This window comes from Scardinius erythrophthalmus (genome assembly GCF_964197995.2).
Source record: "Scardinius erythrophthalmus genome assembly, chromosome: 11".
NCBI lineage: Eukaryota > Metazoa > Chordata > Actinopteri > Cypriniformes > Leuciscidae > Scardinius > Scardinius erythrophthalmus.
The window spans coordinates 42,030,390-42,049,837 of record NC_138231.1 but is presented as its reverse complement, the minus strand read 5'-3'; the positions used below and the strand labels follow the sequence as shown (position 1 = coordinate 42,049,837).

Sequence of the window (19,448 nt, the reverse complement as noted above, 5' to 3'; positions counted from 1 at the left end):
CTTTAAGGGTAATGTATAAGATTTTCCACCTTCAGTCAGTTAAAGCTAACTGATCTACTACTCAGGATGTGTTTTACGGTCTGAAGTCTGTACACTTGCTTGTGAAATTCAGCAGTCCTGCTTACTACACCTCGAGAAGTAAAGGACATCATTGCGGTTATTGCATTTAAGCAATGTCAATGTGGCACACTTGGGTCAGATATATATATATATATATATATATATATATATATATATATATATATATATATATATATATATATATATATATATATATATATATGGGTTAGGTGTGTCCTTCCTGACATGACAAGAACGACCCATACTTTTCACAGTTAAAAGTAAAGAAAGGGCTTCTTCAGGCAAGCGTTCTGGACGGGTAAGTCGCAGAGTATCAGCCCACATCCAAAGATGGAGCACTGCTGACACCAGAGCCTTATTGTGCAAGTCCCACATAACGTCTCTCAAAACCAGTTTGGCAGTGAAACAGCCTCTGGGTCCAGGATTGACAAGCCAGAGCAAGATCACTAAAAAGCCAAACGCCAACCGGATCTGTGGACTTCCCCGCATCACATTTAATCACCACACTCATCGCCTTCCTTTATTTGAATGAAAAAACCTCTCTTCTGTGTATTACTGTGAAGCCACCGCTACACATGCTCTGAGTGACGCCTTTAGATGCGACACTTGATTAGTGTTTGAAACACTGATGTCCTCTTTTCCTCAAGCTCAAGCCCAGAAAAAGACCAAAAAAAAGGCCAAAGTTCACAAAGTAACTTATTGTCCAGGTTGTAAAATTTATTGAGTATCACTGGATCTAGGCAAACTGAACGCATTATTTCTTCCTGGTCTCGTGTTGCTGTATAATCATTTCCATTTATGGGTCAATGACATAAGAGAGTCCATAATAAAGATAAGACAAAATCTAGTTTAACACGATTATGTATTCATGTTTGGTTTGGAAAAACCTTTTTACTTGATATTTACACAGGTGTGGCGTGTAATGCAGTCACTCCTACTTGCCACTTTGGTGGGTTGAATTTTATATAATATACATTTTTCAGTTGTAATCTTTCAAAAAGGCATCTGAAATAATAAACTTAAGTGCAATGTAGTGTCAGAAATATAGATTTTTCGATACTGATACAGTTCTCTCCAAACGGATGATTTTCTGGAGGTTGGAGATTTAGCGGCTCCATGTCAACATTTCTCGCTCGTTGTGTCAACTAACCTTTGACCTCTCACACCAGACACGCGTCAAAGTAAAATATAAACAATTAGTAGGCTTACTATAGTGAATCAGGGCAAGACAAAAACACGTTTTAGAAGAAGGTTTGATAATGCATTGACTCATTATTTAGATTTTGATCATTTTAAGTGTTACATAGTGTCCCTTTAAATATGTGTACACATAAAACCTGAACTCACTTCGCCTTGTTAGAAAAAGGTCAAATTATTCAATATTTTAAGACAACTATTGACCATGAGTCATTTTCTGCTTGAAGGTTGGATCATACAACTTTGAATTTTGAATTTGATCTCATTTGAGAAGTTTTTTTTAAATATTAAGCAATGCAGTTGTTGTTTTGGTTAAAAAAAAAAAAAAATATGTTCAATACTTGTACAAAACTTATTTTTATGTTTTTATTATTATTATTATTATTATTATATTAATGAGGCTTTTTTCTTTATTAAGATATGAGAACTGTTGTATTACCCTGACATTATGTCCCTCCCCAAAAATATTAAAATACATTTTTAACCAGAAATTAGAAAAAGAGGTATTCATGTCACACACACACACACACACACACACACACACACACACGTACAGAGTATATTGCATTTTAAAAATATTTTTGACTAATAGATTTATTCACAAAACAAACAAAATTGAGCATCATGTCATTGATTTTGATATGAAGAATCAGCTTACTAGACAAATGTGAACTAATGTGTTTAGGATGTTCTTGCTGCAGAATAATTATTATACATTTAAAGCTACACTATGTAACTTTTTAAGTTGATTCTTAGCAAAAAACACTTTGTTCTATCAAAAGTATATGTGCTCATTCATGTGTAATTACTTCCACCAACTAATCAAGTATTCTCGTGAGCGTAGAATCTGCCATTTCGAATACATACGGGCGAGTCGCTCGAATGGCGGCAGCCATGTTGCGCCTCCATCTTGAAAATACATTAGCCAAAGAGGGACATACCTGGAAATTCAAGCTTTGCCTTTCGCATTTTTACACTCAGTGACACCGTGACGAATGCGAGGGGAGATTACTCGCGACTGCCGGCCGATTTGAAAGATTGCTGAAGATGTTTACACTATTAATCTCCTTCAATATACAGAATAACGATAGCACTGATACTTTACTGACATTAGCTTGCATTCGTTTGGGATAGCTGATATTAGCAATGAAATGGTACCAAAATAACGAAAACATAAAACTATTATTCATTTTACATAGAGGTCATAACCTACATGTAAACTGACTAAATAACTAAATGCACTTTGTAATAGTTTTCTAAAGTAACCTCATCACTTGAAGGAACACTCATGGACGAAGTCGAACTGGAAGCCATGTTAATCTTGGAATAATACGGCCACCGTAGGAGTTAAAACATCGGAATTGAAAGAAACAGAAACTAATATTCACTGGGTAGTCATATACAATTTCACCGCTAGATGGGGGAAAATATCACACAGTGTAGCTTTAAGTAACATGAATTAACTACATTTATGTACAGTCTAATCTCTAATCGTTTGGACCTTTCTGGATTACAATCCACCATCAAAATGATAAATGTAATTACTCCAGCTGCTGTGAGAAAAGGCTATAAATGATCTTCCATCTGCAGCAATGGCATCCTCACATGCGATATAGCCTACTAGCCGGGACTCCTTTATGTTACAGACGTGATGAAATGACAAGATATTTCCCACGGAAACCTACCAGTACCACTCATATCAGAACACATTATTTCAAGATTACCGCTGTGAATCGAGCTACGGTAAGGAGATAGTTTTGAACACAGGTTGGTTATATACTTGATTATGTACTTGCAATACATTTTTAACCAAAACAAGTTACGAACTGCAGCTTTAAGCAGCAAAAACATGGCTTAGAAATATCTCTTGAGAAGCAAATCAGCATTTTACAATGATTTCTGAAGGATCACGTGAAACTGAAGACTGTAATGATGATGCTGCAATAACATTTCACAATATTACTGTTTTTACCGTATCAAAATAAATGCAGTCTTGAGCCTTCTTTCAAAAACATAAAAAAAATCATAATTATTTCAAACTTTTGACCGGCAGTAATATACACCATAGGTGAAGAATGATGATAGACTGGTTTTGATGGGAAGTCAAATTCTTTTCTGAAAAATGGTTATTTTGGACAGTTCACTTCAATGAACCAGTTTAAAAAAAAAAAACAGTTTGTTTACTTAATCACACAATGACATCACGTATGCAATTATGTTATTAAAACACCCGATAATGATGTTAAACGCGGATGTTCTACATGTCTATAAAGGTGATAAACTAATCTTAACTCATCCTTTTACATGAACCATGAAAAACCATAAAAATCAATCAGCTGTATCAGCAGCTCATCGGTTCGTCGAGGACACGTCAGTCAGAGTCCGAACGGTTTCCTCAGTTCAGTGTACTGGTGACTCGAGATCTGCTGTATCCATTAACCGACTGTTGACGGGAGAGAGAACTGCTATCAGTACTACTGTTGACTCCAGAACTATTGTTAGATTTACTACAGGTGTGATTTATCATACTTTATGATTTTCAGAAACATCCATTTTGCCCCTTTATGAAACCCTCGGCACACAGTTCATCTCAGCATGTCGGATGTCGGAAAGACTGTTCTCAGTTCAGTGGACTGTTGGACTAACTGGAGCGCTGAATGAGTTGGCAAATACAGGATCATATACTCCTGGATATTGGCTCAATTGGAGTTGGAGTGACTGTCAGGCACGTCTGAAAGAGACTTGAGTAACTGTGCTGATTTGAGTCATGAACTGCGGTTCAGTACGATTGGTTGAACTGGTTCAATCAATCAATTTCTTGAAGCGGCCGCTCAGTTTGGCTATTCCAGTAAATCCAGTGAACACAATGGAATTATAGACGACTGTGTGCAGGACAACATGCAGTAATCCCTTCCTTCGCTGCTATAACCGCTTCTGTTTGTCTGGGAAGGCCTTTCTTTAGGATGTTTGAACATGGATGCAGAGCTTTGCTCCCATTCAGACACAGGAGCATCAGCTTTGCAATCCAATTCATCTCAAAGCTGTTCAGTGAGTTCAAGTCTGGGGTTTGTGCAGGCCAGTCAAGTTTTCCACAATAGACTCAGTAAACCATTGCAATACAGACCTTGCTTTGTGCACAGGGACACTGAATAGCTGAAATAGAAACTATTGCCAAAAAATCATTTGCTATTTTGCTCTCTCAGAAATTACTAAACATACAGCTACTGTATATGCCATGTTTACAGCATTACAGTCAATGAAAATAGATTTTCAGCATTAATAACTTTATTTGTGTGGTTGTAAGTCTTAAAATAGTTTAATTACCCCAGTATTCAGCATTCTAAATTCAACCATCTTCCCTTTATACGAATAAAAACAATTTAACATAAAATGTTGATGTGCAGCAAACAGCAAATAGACTTACATTTCTCCACTTAGAAAAAAAGCAAACCAAATGCAATATATATCATGCTGTACAGTGATAATAACATTGTTGGATGGGATCCCTACACCATGTCTATATGACCATATGCGTGTAGAAGCAATCCTGTATTTGAACAAAGGTTTCAAGGTTCGGCTAGGTGACACAGGCTGGCAGATGTTAACTATCCCATTATAGACCTTAGTCAGCCCGTTCACACCTGGAATTAAGATGCGTTTTTTTTTTGGTCAATCGGATCACAAGTAGACGACATTCTCGTTTACACCTGGTGTTTTAATCCATCTCTTTTGTCCACTTTCAACCACTTCTGTCCTGATTTCATCGGGGGGAGGGTCTGTGAGGGTCTCAATCTTAAAATAACAAAGCAACAACAACAACAATTTGTTATTTTGCGCCCAAGAGCAAAGAAGGTCCCGTTCAAGTCATGTAATTCCAGGGTTCTTGTGCAACTGAGCAACTGCCTTTCCAATGAATGTGAAGACTAAAGGCACATTCACACCAAGGACGATAAAGATATTTGTCAACAGCCAATCAGAATCCATCCTACTTTAAACGGGCTCAAGCATTTAAAGCGGCAGACGGCAAAACTGCAACACGCTTATAATGAACACACTGTAAAAAAAAAATCCGTAAAATTTATGGTAAAAAAAACGGCAGCTGTGATTGCCAGAAATTTACCGTAAAAATACGGTAGCATCATTTTAGATTTTACAGACTTTACTTAATTATCTGACATAATGTTAATTTACTGACCAATTGAAGTATTAATATCTGTTTTGTACCATAGTAATACACTGAAAACCACCAATCACAGCAATAATGAGAGTCGCATGATGAATTAAAGCTCATAACAAGCAGCTCTTTCACAAGATTAATGCTAATATATAGAAGCTACACAGTGTCATTCACACAAACACTAAACACCATCATGGTAACACACATGAAATTTAAAAAATGCAATAAACATTAATTTAACGACATTAAATATAACACAAAACCCTAATGTCATAACTGATTAGAAAAAACTAAGAAAACTATGAAGAAACATAGCTATTTCAACAAAAATACATCAAATGTGAAGTGTCACGCATGGAATTGTGGGAATGTCAATTTACGTTTTTTTTTCAGTGTAAATTATACAATGACTTGTTCTTTTTCACTTCCAAAAACTGTAAATTTAACGGTATTTTACAGTAAAATGTACCGTTAGATCTATCACAGTTGATTACCGTATATAGTAAGGACATTTTCTGTTAAGCTAATGCAGTTATATGGTTATCACTCTTGGTGTGAACAGGCCTTAGTTTGGGCTGGGCTGGCAGCAGAATTAGGGAACTACAGGAAGCTGTCCTGCAAGCAGTTTAGTTGTGTAAGTCTATTAGAATGGATCCGGGAGGTATTGATTCAGGATGAGAAGTGAAACATGATCTTGGATGAATGAGAAACAGGACTAGAGAAAGTGTTTTGGTCTTTCTGTAACGCAGCCACACGTCTCAGTTTCTCAGACTGTTTGAATGAGTCAGTGATCTTCTTGTTGCACTAATGACATTTTAATTATTTAGAGGCCATTCACACACCACGGTCTTGCGGTATATTTTTGGGAATATTTTAAATATGTTGGTCTATGTAAACAAGTGCCATAAATCACATTATGAAATCTCCAAAACACCCCTAGAATTTTTAGTAGGGCTGTCAAAAGATTAATCGCGATTAATCGCATCCAAAATAAAAGTTTGTGTTTAAATAATATATGTGTGTGTACTGTGTATAATTAATTTTGTATATATACACACACATGCATGTATATCTTTAAGAAATATTTGCATACATATACTGTATATATTTATATATAATTTATATTATATAAATATAATTTTTTATATAAAAATGACACATTTTTCTTAAATATATACAAGCATGTTGCATTTTGGATGCGATTAATCGCGATTAATCTTTTGACAGCCCTAATTTTTAGTTAAATATCTCTCTGAAGTATATTCCCATTAATATTTACATTTTTCAGCACACCATGTACATGAATTTTTCTAGCTATGACTTCTTGTTTCACAGGAGTTTAAATATGAGGAAACTCAAAGGCCAAATTGCCTTAATCATCCAACACAATGAGTAAAACCAAACAATATAGTTCAGCAAAAGAGAAAAGTGGCTTAAAGAAAATAGCTAAATAATTGAAAATTATAATTTCCACCATCAGGGAAATAATAAAGAAGTTCCATAAATAAAAAGTACCCCATGTCCCACAGCGCCAACATGGATCTGGGAATCTGAAGGATCTGGAGAGATTCTGTATGGAGGAATGGTCTCATGTCTTCTCCAAACTCATCAGGCATTACAGGAGAAGACTCAGAGCTGTTATCTTGGCAGAAGGAGGTCGCAAAAAGTATTTAAAGCTCCAATATGTAGGAATTTTGTAATAAAATTTCCAAAAATAACTTGCACAGTGTGATATATTTCCTCCAGTTGTGTACTTAAAAATATCTCAAAAGTCTCCAAAGATTTTTTATTTCAGAGAAATTCCGATTTTAAATAACTGGCCGTCCCGGAAAAGAAATGTCGCGCCTCAGTGACGCAATATCCCTTTTTTCCGGTGTGGACCATGTGATAGGATATTCCACCACACCGGATTTTTTTTTTTATTTATTTTTTTTTTTACAACAACTTTATTGAGTTTTTTTTTCTTATCACAATAAACAATAAAGACGTCTGACAAAGAATAAAAAAAGAATAAAATAAAAAATATGACCCACCACACCGGAATATCACATGGTCAAATGCGGAAGTGGTGGGTAAAGCGTTATAGCCATAGACTGTATGGTTAAAGCTGTTATGGATCACGAACTCTTTGGCGAGTATTGAAGTGCCAACAAAACGAAAGCGTCCATATTCGGATACACCGTGTAACAAACGGAGGAATAAAACCCAGATAAATATCGGCAGGCGTTTTCGAGATGGAGAGAGCTGCGCGACAATCTTGGACTTGACCGAGACTCTGCTCTCGCGAGTGTATTGATAGACAGGTAAGACATGCAACTGTCAATAATAGCACTTATAAACAAAGTTATATTGCTCTTTGTACTTTGGTAAGGCTTTTTACCACGTGTGGTGACCGAGCTTATGGCAGTACAATTAAATACAATCGGATATGATGTTAAAAAAATATATTTAGTCATTACTTGCAAATGTTCATTCAAATTTACTTTTAGATATTGGTTTGAACACGTTAAACAACACGGCATTAACCATAAAAACGTAAAACTGCACAACATTAACCAAACAAATCATTTGACAAATAGCTGTATGTTGTAACGGGATAATATAGCATAACATTTCACGTTCCTTGCAATTGATTAATTATGATGAAATAAAATAATACGATCAGACATACAGGTAATACAAAAACGAATAAATTACCTCATCCGTGATCATGATTCATTAATTCCATGTAGATACATCGCTAGATGGTGAAAACGCATTAAAAACGACATCTCCCATCGTCACCTCCTTCATAGCGTCATCAAGCTTCGCCTTTGTTATTGTTTGAAACTGCGCCCTCTTGTGGTCAAATACCAAAGTCGCATACTGGAGCTTTAATAAATGGGTGCCAATAATTATGGCCAACGTATTTTGGAGAAAAGCTTTTATTTCATAATGTGATTTCCCCCCACTTTTTTTAATTGTTACTTCAATAAAAGGTTAGATGTTTGCAAATTTTTTGAATGAAAGATCAAAAGGATAAACAAAGCAGATTAATGTTTACAGCCATCTTTGATCATATTTACCAGGGCAGAGACGCCAATAATTCTGACCACAACTGTATGAGATTGCCAAGGGACGAGTAAATTATTTATAAAGAAATGATTCCTGGAATATAATAAACAAAAGTAATACAGTAATGGAAAATAATGGAACAGCATACAAATTTTCTTCTCTGTGGATATCATATTTAAACATTTCCTGTAAAGCTTCCCCCAGAAGTTATTACTATACAGGCTTTGTAAACTGCATGTAAAAGAGCCATTTGGTTATCAAGCAAAATCCAAGATTTACATATGTCCATTTCCACGTATTACGCAGACAATGAGGAGCATTTAAGCCTTTTTTAGGATGCTTTAAATAAGGGTTTTTTTCTTTATCATACAGACGGGAAAACTCAAACCTAGGGATGAGCATGTTTCAGTGATGGTGACAGCAATGAGTTGCTCTTAAACAAACACATTATTATTCAAAAGTCATATTTCAAGATGAAATGAATGTATCCGCACTATGTTTTAAATGGATGCATCAAGATAACAAACATGTTTCAGCCAATCACGCAAAAATATACAGGCTAATTTTGCAACAAGGATTAAATGTAAATTTCCCATCAAAGTTACACGCATCCACTTTATTTCTAACATTAGGCTATTTTTTGTCCTCTATAAGGTATTAAAAACTATAATGTGTGATTGAGTGGCTGAACACTGCATAATTGTAAATTGTGTATATGTTGTGCATTAGAGCAGCGGTTAATCGTTAAAAGATGGCGATCTCCATTCAAACACAGACACAATATTTTTCCTAAACGACTACAATTCGGCTGAGATTATTAAACCTTCGACAAGTACGACAAGTACAGCGGAGCATTCACATGTGTGTTTGAATGTCACTGAATCATTCATTCAAGAGTTTCATTTAAAAAAAGCAGATTCATCCAATAATGAAACAAACAAAGTTGAATCTTAAAGACTTAATAGGCTATTTATTTTCAAAATTAAACATTTTAATATTTTAATCTGGACTACAACATGCCCACTTGAAAATGTTTTATTGTTCGTAACACTTTACTAAAGGCTACATTAGTTAATTTATATCTAACAATAAAAATTTATTAATCTTAATGTTAGTTTCAACATTTAATAATAGGCTGCATTATTAAGAATAATAACTTCTGTATCAAAAGCCATTGCTCATTGTTAATGTTAAAGCATTAAAGACCTTAACTAATGAGACCTTATTGTAAAGTAATACCTATTGTTCTTTATTATTCTTTTGCACTTTCATCTGTTCAACCTTACATACTTTATACATCTTTGTGTATTGTTTTATTGTATTTAAATGTTGTTCTTTTTGTTATAAGAAAGAAGTTATTAAACCTGTTATAGAATGACAACAGTTTTTTGTCACTTATTTCAATATCATGATAATACCGCATACCATGATTAAAGCTTCAGCAATTATAGCAACATGACAATTTTATACCGTCACATAAACATGTATATAGCACTGTGATATTGCTTTGGGTTTGTACTGTAAAGATACACGCACACCTATAACTGTAAATTTAAGATTTATTCATTGAGCAGACACTGTAAACCAAACTGATTAGATACATGATTGCCCCTGGATGCTAGTGTGGTTCCTGTAAAGGGCTTCACAATGCAGATTTACTGTGTATTACTTCACAGTTCAAATGTATTAAAGTATACAATAAAAATAATGTTCTGCTTACACAAAAAACTAGTAAATCTGTATAAATTATGAATTTAACTAAATACAAGTGAAATGTACATTATTTAAAGCTTTATATATAAGCTATGTAATTTAAAGTTAATTTAACATTGTTTGTAAAAAATAAACGTTACTAAAAAATGTCACCATACACATTAAATACAAAGCAAGTCATTCAATCTATGCTATGACATCACTCTGAGACAAGACATACATCTAATATCACTATAATAACTCACAGTTTCATGACTCCAGCATGACCGTGATGATCTGGTGGTAGAACTGACACAGATTAAGATAATGCTACACCGCACCAAAAGGCATCAAAAGGCCTCAAGCAAAGAGAGAGGAAACAAGGGAAGTAATCGCTGCTATGAACTGACATTTCAGCAGCAGAAAGTTGAGTTATTCGAGTCCAGGCCCACTCTTCCTCAACACAACTCTGGCTGTGTGCGAGGACTGAGGCTCACTGTCACAGCGGTGCATGAGATCATGAGAGCACTGCGTGTTCACCACACAAGAACACAGCAATAAAAAAGTCCAGCAAATGTTTTAGTACTCATCCGGTCAGAGCGAGCATAAAGACATCTAAAGAGAACATTAAACCACTTCAAAGTGTTTGCTGAAACTGAAATATTACACTAATTTATTACATTAAAACTGACAACATTAAAAATAAGTTTGCACAATGCTGGCTGACTGCCTAAATTAAATTTCTATAGATACTCAATTAAATAGCCTATATATATATAAAAAAAATAAAAAAAAATAAATAAATATATAAATATATATATACACACAATAAAATATATATATACACATATTTATAATATTAAGTGATACACATTTTTGTACCTAAATCATATTTCTCCAATAAACAAACTATAAATAGAAGAAGAGTTTTATGGCTCGTTATAATATAATAATATAATTTTTCACTTATGAATGGTAAAGAAGCTGTTTTTTGCATATTTTTTATTTTAATAGTAGGCTACTATACATTAATTGTGCCCAAAATATATTTCTCCAAAAATCGCACTAATATATTATATTATATATGCTATAATATTACATATGGCTTTTGCATATTTTTCAGTAATTGTATTAAAGTCCCCCTGAGGTGAAAATCACGTTTTTAATGTTTATGTCCATGTGGTGTTTTAATGTGCTTTAATGGTTCGCTTAACAGTACGCTTACTTACTGTTAAAGGCGGAAAGTAGTGACCGACGTCATTCTCACGCGAAGAAGAAAACAACACAGTAAACAACAATGGTCTGACATATGGCAGATCTTGGTTTTGCTTCTCGGCATGTGGAGGTTTGTCACGAGACAAACAAATATTGTGTTGCAAGTTGCAACGGTATTGTTTCAACTGTATATTAAAAAATGCCACCTCTTGTGTTGTCATTCCCCTTGTAGCACGCGCCAGTGACGATTCTCTGTCAACCAATCAACGTTCTGCAGGGAGTCTAGCTACCGGACTACTGTGCTACTGCCCCAACAGAAGGGTCCCAAAAAAAAGTGCTACAGAACTGTTCAGTATTTTGGTGTAATTCACAACTTCGGACAATCAAAACGTAAAAAAATGCGTACTGGAATGTACTGTACTGTACTGTACCGCTCGGTGGAAATGAGCCATTAGACAAACCATGTGTAAATTCATAAGTCGACAGCATTGCTGAGTGTTTTCTCCTTAAAACTGCAGTGAACCAAAGACAGTCTCAAAAACACGCTTTGAAATCGCTGGTGTTTCTGACGTCACAAACTACCTTGTAACCAATCAGATCAACGTGCCGGCGGGCTTTAGAATATCATTAACTGCAAAGTCACAAGAGAAGCCAGGTTATCCCAGTATATTATTTTGTTGATATGAAAAATCGGGTAGATTTAGCAATATAGCGGGTGCATGCTATATTACGATGTTTTGATGAATGTGCCTTTCTCCACTGACGTTCTGTGATGTTGAAAGCGTTAAGGATGCTGGTTGTTAGAAGGAGCTGTCCGACTCTGAGATGAGGAACGGGAACATGGTTTGTGTAACATTAGCAACACATTATTAGATGTTTGATAACATAGTCAAGCAAAAGACTAATCATATTAATTATTACCGTAATGTGTCCGACGTTGTAAAGAGCGATACATAGAACGCGTTACCAATCTGACACATTGACTTGTAGACGAGTCTGTCTAATTCACTTTTCCACTTCTTCTTCTGAACCAGTTTCTGGTTCAAACACATATGGCTGAATTAAACCAGTATTTCCACTTGCCATTGTGCAGCCTTAGTAGAGTTGACCGAGTGGATCAGTTATTCTGAGCTGCCGTGAGTGAGTGGAGGCGGGGCTCATTTGCATATTATTCATAGAACCGCATACTAAATAAAGCAAGGGTGTAGCGTTACATTCAAGCTATTGTAAGGCATAAAGACATTTTTTCACAAGAATTTTTTTTTAAATGTGTCAGTTTGATGATCAGTAGTTTTAAGGGATATAATTATTGACTACAGGGGGACTTTAACATCATATTTATTTAATTGGCTAGACTGAACACAAATGGACGGTAGGGTGTCACTACTGAAGGCTGATGTAGGAGCAGTCAGCAGTTCAATGACAACAGAGCAGGTGCAGCTCATTATTACACACTCAACACACATTATTCAACTCTTAGTTTCCATATTAGTTCAGTCTGAGCTGAAGTATTTGGTGATTTTAACGCCAGCTTAAAGATTGACTCTTTACCGCGATCACAGGTCAAACTCTCAGGCTAATGTAAAAGACCTGACCATGGTGTGACAGCACTGGTAAAAAAGTTAATCAGTGGCAGAGGTTTCTACATCGTAAGACACACGCATGACAGACAAGCAATTCTCAAAATAAGTGTACTAGCCTACATGTTTGACAGAGAGTGGTTAATGATTTTAGCTCTTAAATAGACAACATGAACATGAAAGAATATGAAGTTCATCTAACCCTCAACAGTCTGAAGTGACACAACCTGTTTGCCCGATAGAAAGGTCACACATGAGCATATCTGTTCATCCAGAAACACAAAAGACCTGACAAGAGCTGCACAAACACTGCTGTCATTAATGTGGACCTGTTCCAGCAAATCATACAGTAGCCTAGGTCTTCACTGTACACCAATGTTTTGCTGTATGAACAAGTTGAACATGTAAGAATTATCCTAGCAAGTGATGCGACACTCTCAAGCTCATGATAAAATATTTTACATTTCATAAGCACTTGGTACCTGATGTTGGATGATGAGTTGAAAAGTGAGTTTGGCGAGTTCAGCACGACACAAAGCTTTTCACACACGGTGGATCTGTTAAAGGGGTGGTATAATGCCCTTTTCACAAGATGTAAAATCAGTCTCTGATGTCCCCAGAGTGTGTATGTGAAGTTTTAGCTCAAAATACCCCTCAGATATTTTTATATAGCATGTTAAAGTTGTCACTTTTTGAGGGTGAGCAAAAACGCACCGTTTTTGTGTGTGTTCCTTTAAATGCAAATGAGCTGCTGCTCCCGGCACAGGGGGCGGAGCTTCAAGAGGTTGTGTCCTTTTTACCTCACACAGACACACACTGAACATTTCAAAAACCTTTAGCCTTTTATGTTCAAAACGGAGTCAGACAATGATGGAGAGACTCAAGAAGAAGTGACATGTAGAACAACAGGACATTTCTGAATGGCTAGTTGATGAATTTATGTAGCTTATGTGTAGATATCTTCTAGTCATTAATTAGCATATTCTGTCTTGATAATCTATAAATCGTGTTCCGGGGGGCGGGGTTTATGTAAATTTTAGGGTTAGTGATGTCACTAACCCGGGAGGAAGCTCGTGTAGTCTCTACCAGCCGTCCTTAAAAAGTAATTTCTTTAAAATAAAATATCTCCCTTTTGCTTTGAACTTTGAGCGTTGTAACTTTGCAGATGTTGTTTATGCTCAAACAGCAACATTACACACTAACTAAAGTTAGAAAAGTTAAATCATAATCAACCACCCCTTTAACCTAAATCCAAAACCTAATAATGCTGTGTTTTAGAACATGGCCTATGTGGCAGTAGACAGAAACTGAAATGAAACCTCATAAGTTACCAACTCTGTCTGTATGACACACTAAAACATACTAGAGACACAACTCACAAATAGACTAAGCTGCGTCCGAAATCGCAGACTAGCCTATGTCTATTAGCTACAACATTAATTTCGAAAAATCTTTACACCAGTAGGTGGCGACAAGTGACTTAAAATATATTTGTCATTGATTTATTCATTCAAGAGAATCATTCAAAAACACTGATTCTTCCATTAATGAAGTCTTAATGAGAGAGTCATTGAATCATTCACTCAAACCAAGTTTTTAAATAATTTTTAAACAAAGATTGCTTAAATATTTTAAATAGACAGCACAGCAGCAATTAACATTTTGTCAGAACCTCTCCTACATTACATGTTATTTTGTTTAGTTGTCTGTTCAGAATTGTAGGAGAATCATGATCTCTGATAGAAAAATAAATAAAATCGTGATTCTTAATTCGTCCAGAATCATGCAGCTCTAGTCTTTGACAAAAACAAGATTTTCTCAGCTTTTTCCTCAAAATGTTGCTTTTTTTAATAAAACTTATCCACATTCAAGTGTTAAAACAGCTAAAAAAAATCTGTTTAAAAGCAGAGGATCTGTTCTTGCTTTTGATTATGATATTGCATGTTCAGATATACAACTAAATATTCTGGGGGCCATGAAAATTTTGTGAAAATTATCAAAAATGCTGGCGGTGGATGGAAACTTTTTTTTTTTTTTATGCTGGTGGGGAAAGAGTTAATAAAAACTGTGAATTCAGACATTCTACTTTTTTTGCATATCGTTTTTCACATAAGTTTTCTCATTAGCATATTGCAAGGCAAAATACTCAAAGCACAATTTTTTTTTAGATTAAACTATTTAGCTACATTGAGACTTTAATTCACTGCTGACTTTAATTTAAATAAGGTAGTATATTTATATTTATTCTTTCACATTGCAATCCTTAGTTTCGTTTTTACACAGATCATGTAACAACGCATTCTTCTCCACAAAGGACACGTGCAAAGTAACCTTTACAATTTGGCCAAAACAAGGTATCTTAGAAGGCAGGGTAATAATTATGCTGCCTACCTTTTCCTTTATGAAGACAGCGTGTCTATGATGACTTCAAATGCTGCCTACGTAGACTGCCAATGAAGATTGGCACGGATCCACTGTTCAGCATAAGACAAAATGAATGCAATGAAAAGTCTTGTGTGGGTTGTATTGGAGTCCTAATGAGTATAAGACACATGCTGAACATCCTGAGACATCAGTGAAGGTGTGTACACTGATGTACAGATGAGCAAAAGCTCGTCATGAAAATATGACACCAGGATAGGCTATGGTTATCCTCTACCTAGTGTGGATATATTTGAATGCTGTCAAAGTTGAATAATAGAAGTCAGTAGTGCAGAGAACTAGGTAAGGTCATAGGTTGCTGTAACCCATGGTCAAGTGGGTCAAGGATGTAGTGTCAACTATAAATGTATAAATAATTATATCTATTCCTAAAACACTTCAACATGTTCTGATATTAAAATTACAGTAGCTTTTGTAAGAAATAACAGAAATTTTAGCCACATTATTTCTTCCCCTTTACTCTAACTCCAAAACATGTATTTTGCTGTGAACTATGGGAATCACCAAAAATGCGAGAATGATTATGATTTTATTACATTTAGTCAAAGTGGCAATCAATAGTGGATAATATTATAATATGGTAACAAGGTTGCGCTGTTGAGGCTCACGCAGCCTCTCGAGGAGAAACTGAAACAAATGAGCGCAGCACTCAAAGAAACTCAGTTAACATTCTGCGGTAAAAATTGAAATGTGGAGTTTATTTACAATATATGATACAGTTAAGCAATGCCATCACAATTGAAAATGTGGCACTGAAAATTATTTAATGAATAAGTAGTTAAAATGAAGTCACTTCCATATTAGAAGCAATATTGACAGTTTTTGTTCTGTTTCAACAGCGAAAATAGTTCCAAAGAAAGATCACAGCAGAACCATAACGCATCTCACAGCAACACTCATCCGGGTTTCATTACTGAATGAGTCAGCGTTTTGAACGAATGGTTGAGTCAAAGATTCAATGACCCAAAGGTGAAAAAAAAGAAAAAAGAAAAAGCTCTCAGGGTAAATATCACAAATATGCAGATTTAAATATGTCAAAGCTGATGAATATTTTGCTTTAGAATAAATTATATTTACAACACAAAAATCCTATTTTTTCCGGACATGCAACTGTTTTACTCGGACAAGTGAATGAGCGATTTACTTCACAAGCACATTGCAAAGCTTAATGTCGAGCCCTGCTATATCTGTGAAACTTTCCCAGGTATACAGCAAGCCTACAGACTCATTTATGGTGAAAATGACAGAAATATTTTGAGAATGAAAGTGAGGTGAGTCATGACTCTCGCCAGCCGCACCTGTAGGTGTGTCGTTGTGGTCAGACTGTTTGACACACACACACACACACACACACACACACACACACACACACACACACACACAATGTTTGTGTGTCCCTCTCATATTTCTATCATTATAATGGACAGCCAGAGCATAACGACACTGTTTTCTGTCAGCTTTTCCCAAACGATCGATTCCTTAGACAATGACAGGTGTGTGACACTGTCCTATATGGGACAAGTGCATGTGAAAGTTCCCAAGGAGCAAAGGGCATTTACAACTTCTTGTGACACAGCAGGAGTCATTTACTGTTAAGGTAACCTACTTTTCAACATCCATGGATATATTCGAGCTTTTATAACCATTAAGAAAACAACAATATAATTCAACACAATACAATATAGTCTGGAAGTAAAAGTTTGCCTTGTGTTCAACATTTGAATTCCTTACACAAGCACAGCACCAACATTTGCAAGGTAAATGAGGTTTGAGTGACCAGGAAACAGAGGTATTTCTAAAGTAAAGGCCTTATGAACACATACATAGACTACAAAGATGCAATGAGATGATATAAAGCATCTTTGACCATCAGCTGATCTCAGAGATGTGGCAATCAATGCATCAATGCATCATCAGTCATAGAATCATAAAAGCACGCGCATGAACACACAGGACACACACACACAAGAATACACTTATGTTGGGAATGAGCTCCTATGTTTTCCTCCGCAATACTACCCGGACGTCTTTGCTAAAACTAACAATAATCCCAGTCCGCTTTGTTCAGCTGAACCAAACACACTCAAATCCAATTTAATATATAGCCAAAGCGAGTATGATGTAGAGATGAGACTCACCTCCGTCGCTCGCTGCCCGTGCAGTCAGTCGGTGAAGTGTGTAGTGCAGTGTAGTGTGTGTGTGTGCGTGTGTGTGTGTGTGTGTAGGCATTCACATGAACTCAGACCCGGTGTCCCGGATGTTGATCAGCCTCCACTCCCGGGATGAAGTCCACGCTCCATTGTGACGTCACGCGCGTCCATGGGAGCGCGCCTGCCTCCGCTGCTCGGTGTGGGACGGGCTTCATCATCTCATGTGAATTACTTTATGAAACACACACGAGTCTCTGATTAGCTGAAAGTGATGCATACTGTATATGGCTGGACTGTTGATCTTTAATGCCTTGTTTGTTAGATGAATGGAAAACATCGCACTCTAGTGGTTTCCAATTGAAAATGCACTATTGTAAAATATTGATTAATGATTAAAATGCGAATATCGTGTGATTTACGCTCACTTCCTAATAATTTTGATGCAGTTTAAATTAAGTTGCTTTTAAATAAAAAAAAAACAAGACAGCCAAATTACTGGTGATTTAATCTTCCCACAAATATGTGTTTTCCAACCATTTTTAGCTTTTCCCTATGCAGAGAATGCACTGTCAAAAGTGTTAGAATTAGTGGGTAAGTTACTCTAAACAAGTAATTAATTACCAAGAGCTAGCTAATTAGGCCTACGTCATCAACGGTGCAATTAGATTACTGTACTAATTACTCTCTCAAAAAAGTATTGCATTACTTATTACTAATTACTTTCTATTCCATATAAATATCCCATATCAACCTTGACCAGTTGAACAACACAAAGGCAGACATGAAACTGCTCTTTTAATTTTCAAATAAATAAAAATTAAGAGTAATCCCTTAGCCTACTTTACTTTTTCAAGGTAATACTTTTTACAGTACTGGTCACACATAATTTATACTCAAAAACTGATTCCTGCTACAGAAGCACTGACACTTAGCCTGGGAAAACCCAGACATCTTCCGGCAAATTCAGATTTGCTCGTTACTACTGAGAATAGTCTGGTTTTAACCAGGCTAACAGACACTGAGTCAAGTCAAGTCAAGTCACCTTTATTTATATAGCACTTTTTACAGTGCAGATTGTTTCAAAGCAGCTTTACAGTGATAATAGGAAATTAATGCAAAGATTGTTTTGGCTGTACAGCAGCTGCAGAAGAAAATCATTTAAGTTTTTAATTGATTAATTTCTGTTGAAAACATCTTTAACTTTGGGGCCGCTTATACAGCTGAAAACAGAAAACATTTAATGCGTTCTGGCTGGTCATTTACACCACAATGGCGTTTTGGTGGCCTCAGAACGCACACTTTGAAGTAGGTTTCAAAGTGCAAGTTTTTGAAAACAGGTTTTGAAAGCGATACTGTTATCATCACTGTGTAAGGTAAACCTCGGGATAAACAGAGAGACTAATATTCGCGTAGATGCCATTCTTCTTATGATGTAAGGAGTACATCAGGTGTTATGGGAAGTGTTCCCAGTTCCGGCTGACCTAGTTTATACAGCCTGTAGGCTGATAGCAAAAGTACATCTCGGAGATGTCTTTTTGATGTCTGCATTTACATCTGCAAGATGTATTTTTTAGAGTGTTTGCTCATCTGCAATACGTCTCTAGGACGTTTCCTGTTAGATGTCATTTAGACATTTAGAATAGGTCTTTAAGATTTTTAAGGTTTAGAATGTATGTAAAACTGCCTTTTCTAAGATGTTTATCAGATGTTTTTACACAGCAGAAGCTTTCCAGATTAACAGATCTTTAACAGACATCTTACAGACGTACCTGTGCTATAATAATCATTTTACATGATTTGTATAATAGAAATTTATCATGTGCTATATGTATGCCAGGTCAAAGAGATGTGTCTTTAGTC

General features: G+C 35.7%; 1 protein-coding gene across 9 annotated transcripts in view; it reads right to left on the bottom strand.

Moving 5' to 3' along the window:
- The window catches only part of myo6a (myosin VIa), a 57,896-nt gene extending 40,224 nt beyond the window's left edge, over window positions 1–17,672 (bottom strand). For 5 of the 9 annotated variants that reach the window (XM_081379363.1, XM_081379367.1, XM_081379360.1 and 2 more), the window contains exon 1: window positions 10,468–10,535. In XM_081379363.1, coding sequence (XP_081235489.1) covers window positions 10,468–10,475 — 8 coding nt within the window. In that variant the 5' untranslated portion in view covers window positions 10,476–10,535. Of the gene's footprint in view, window positions 1–10,467; window positions 10,536–17,576 lie in introns of those variants that run through there. The other 4 variants (XM_081379362.1, XM_081379365.1, XM_081379368.1 and 1 more) reach the window with 1 other exon arrangement.
- Between the last annotated feature and the right edge of the window lie 1,776 nt (window positions 17,673–19,448).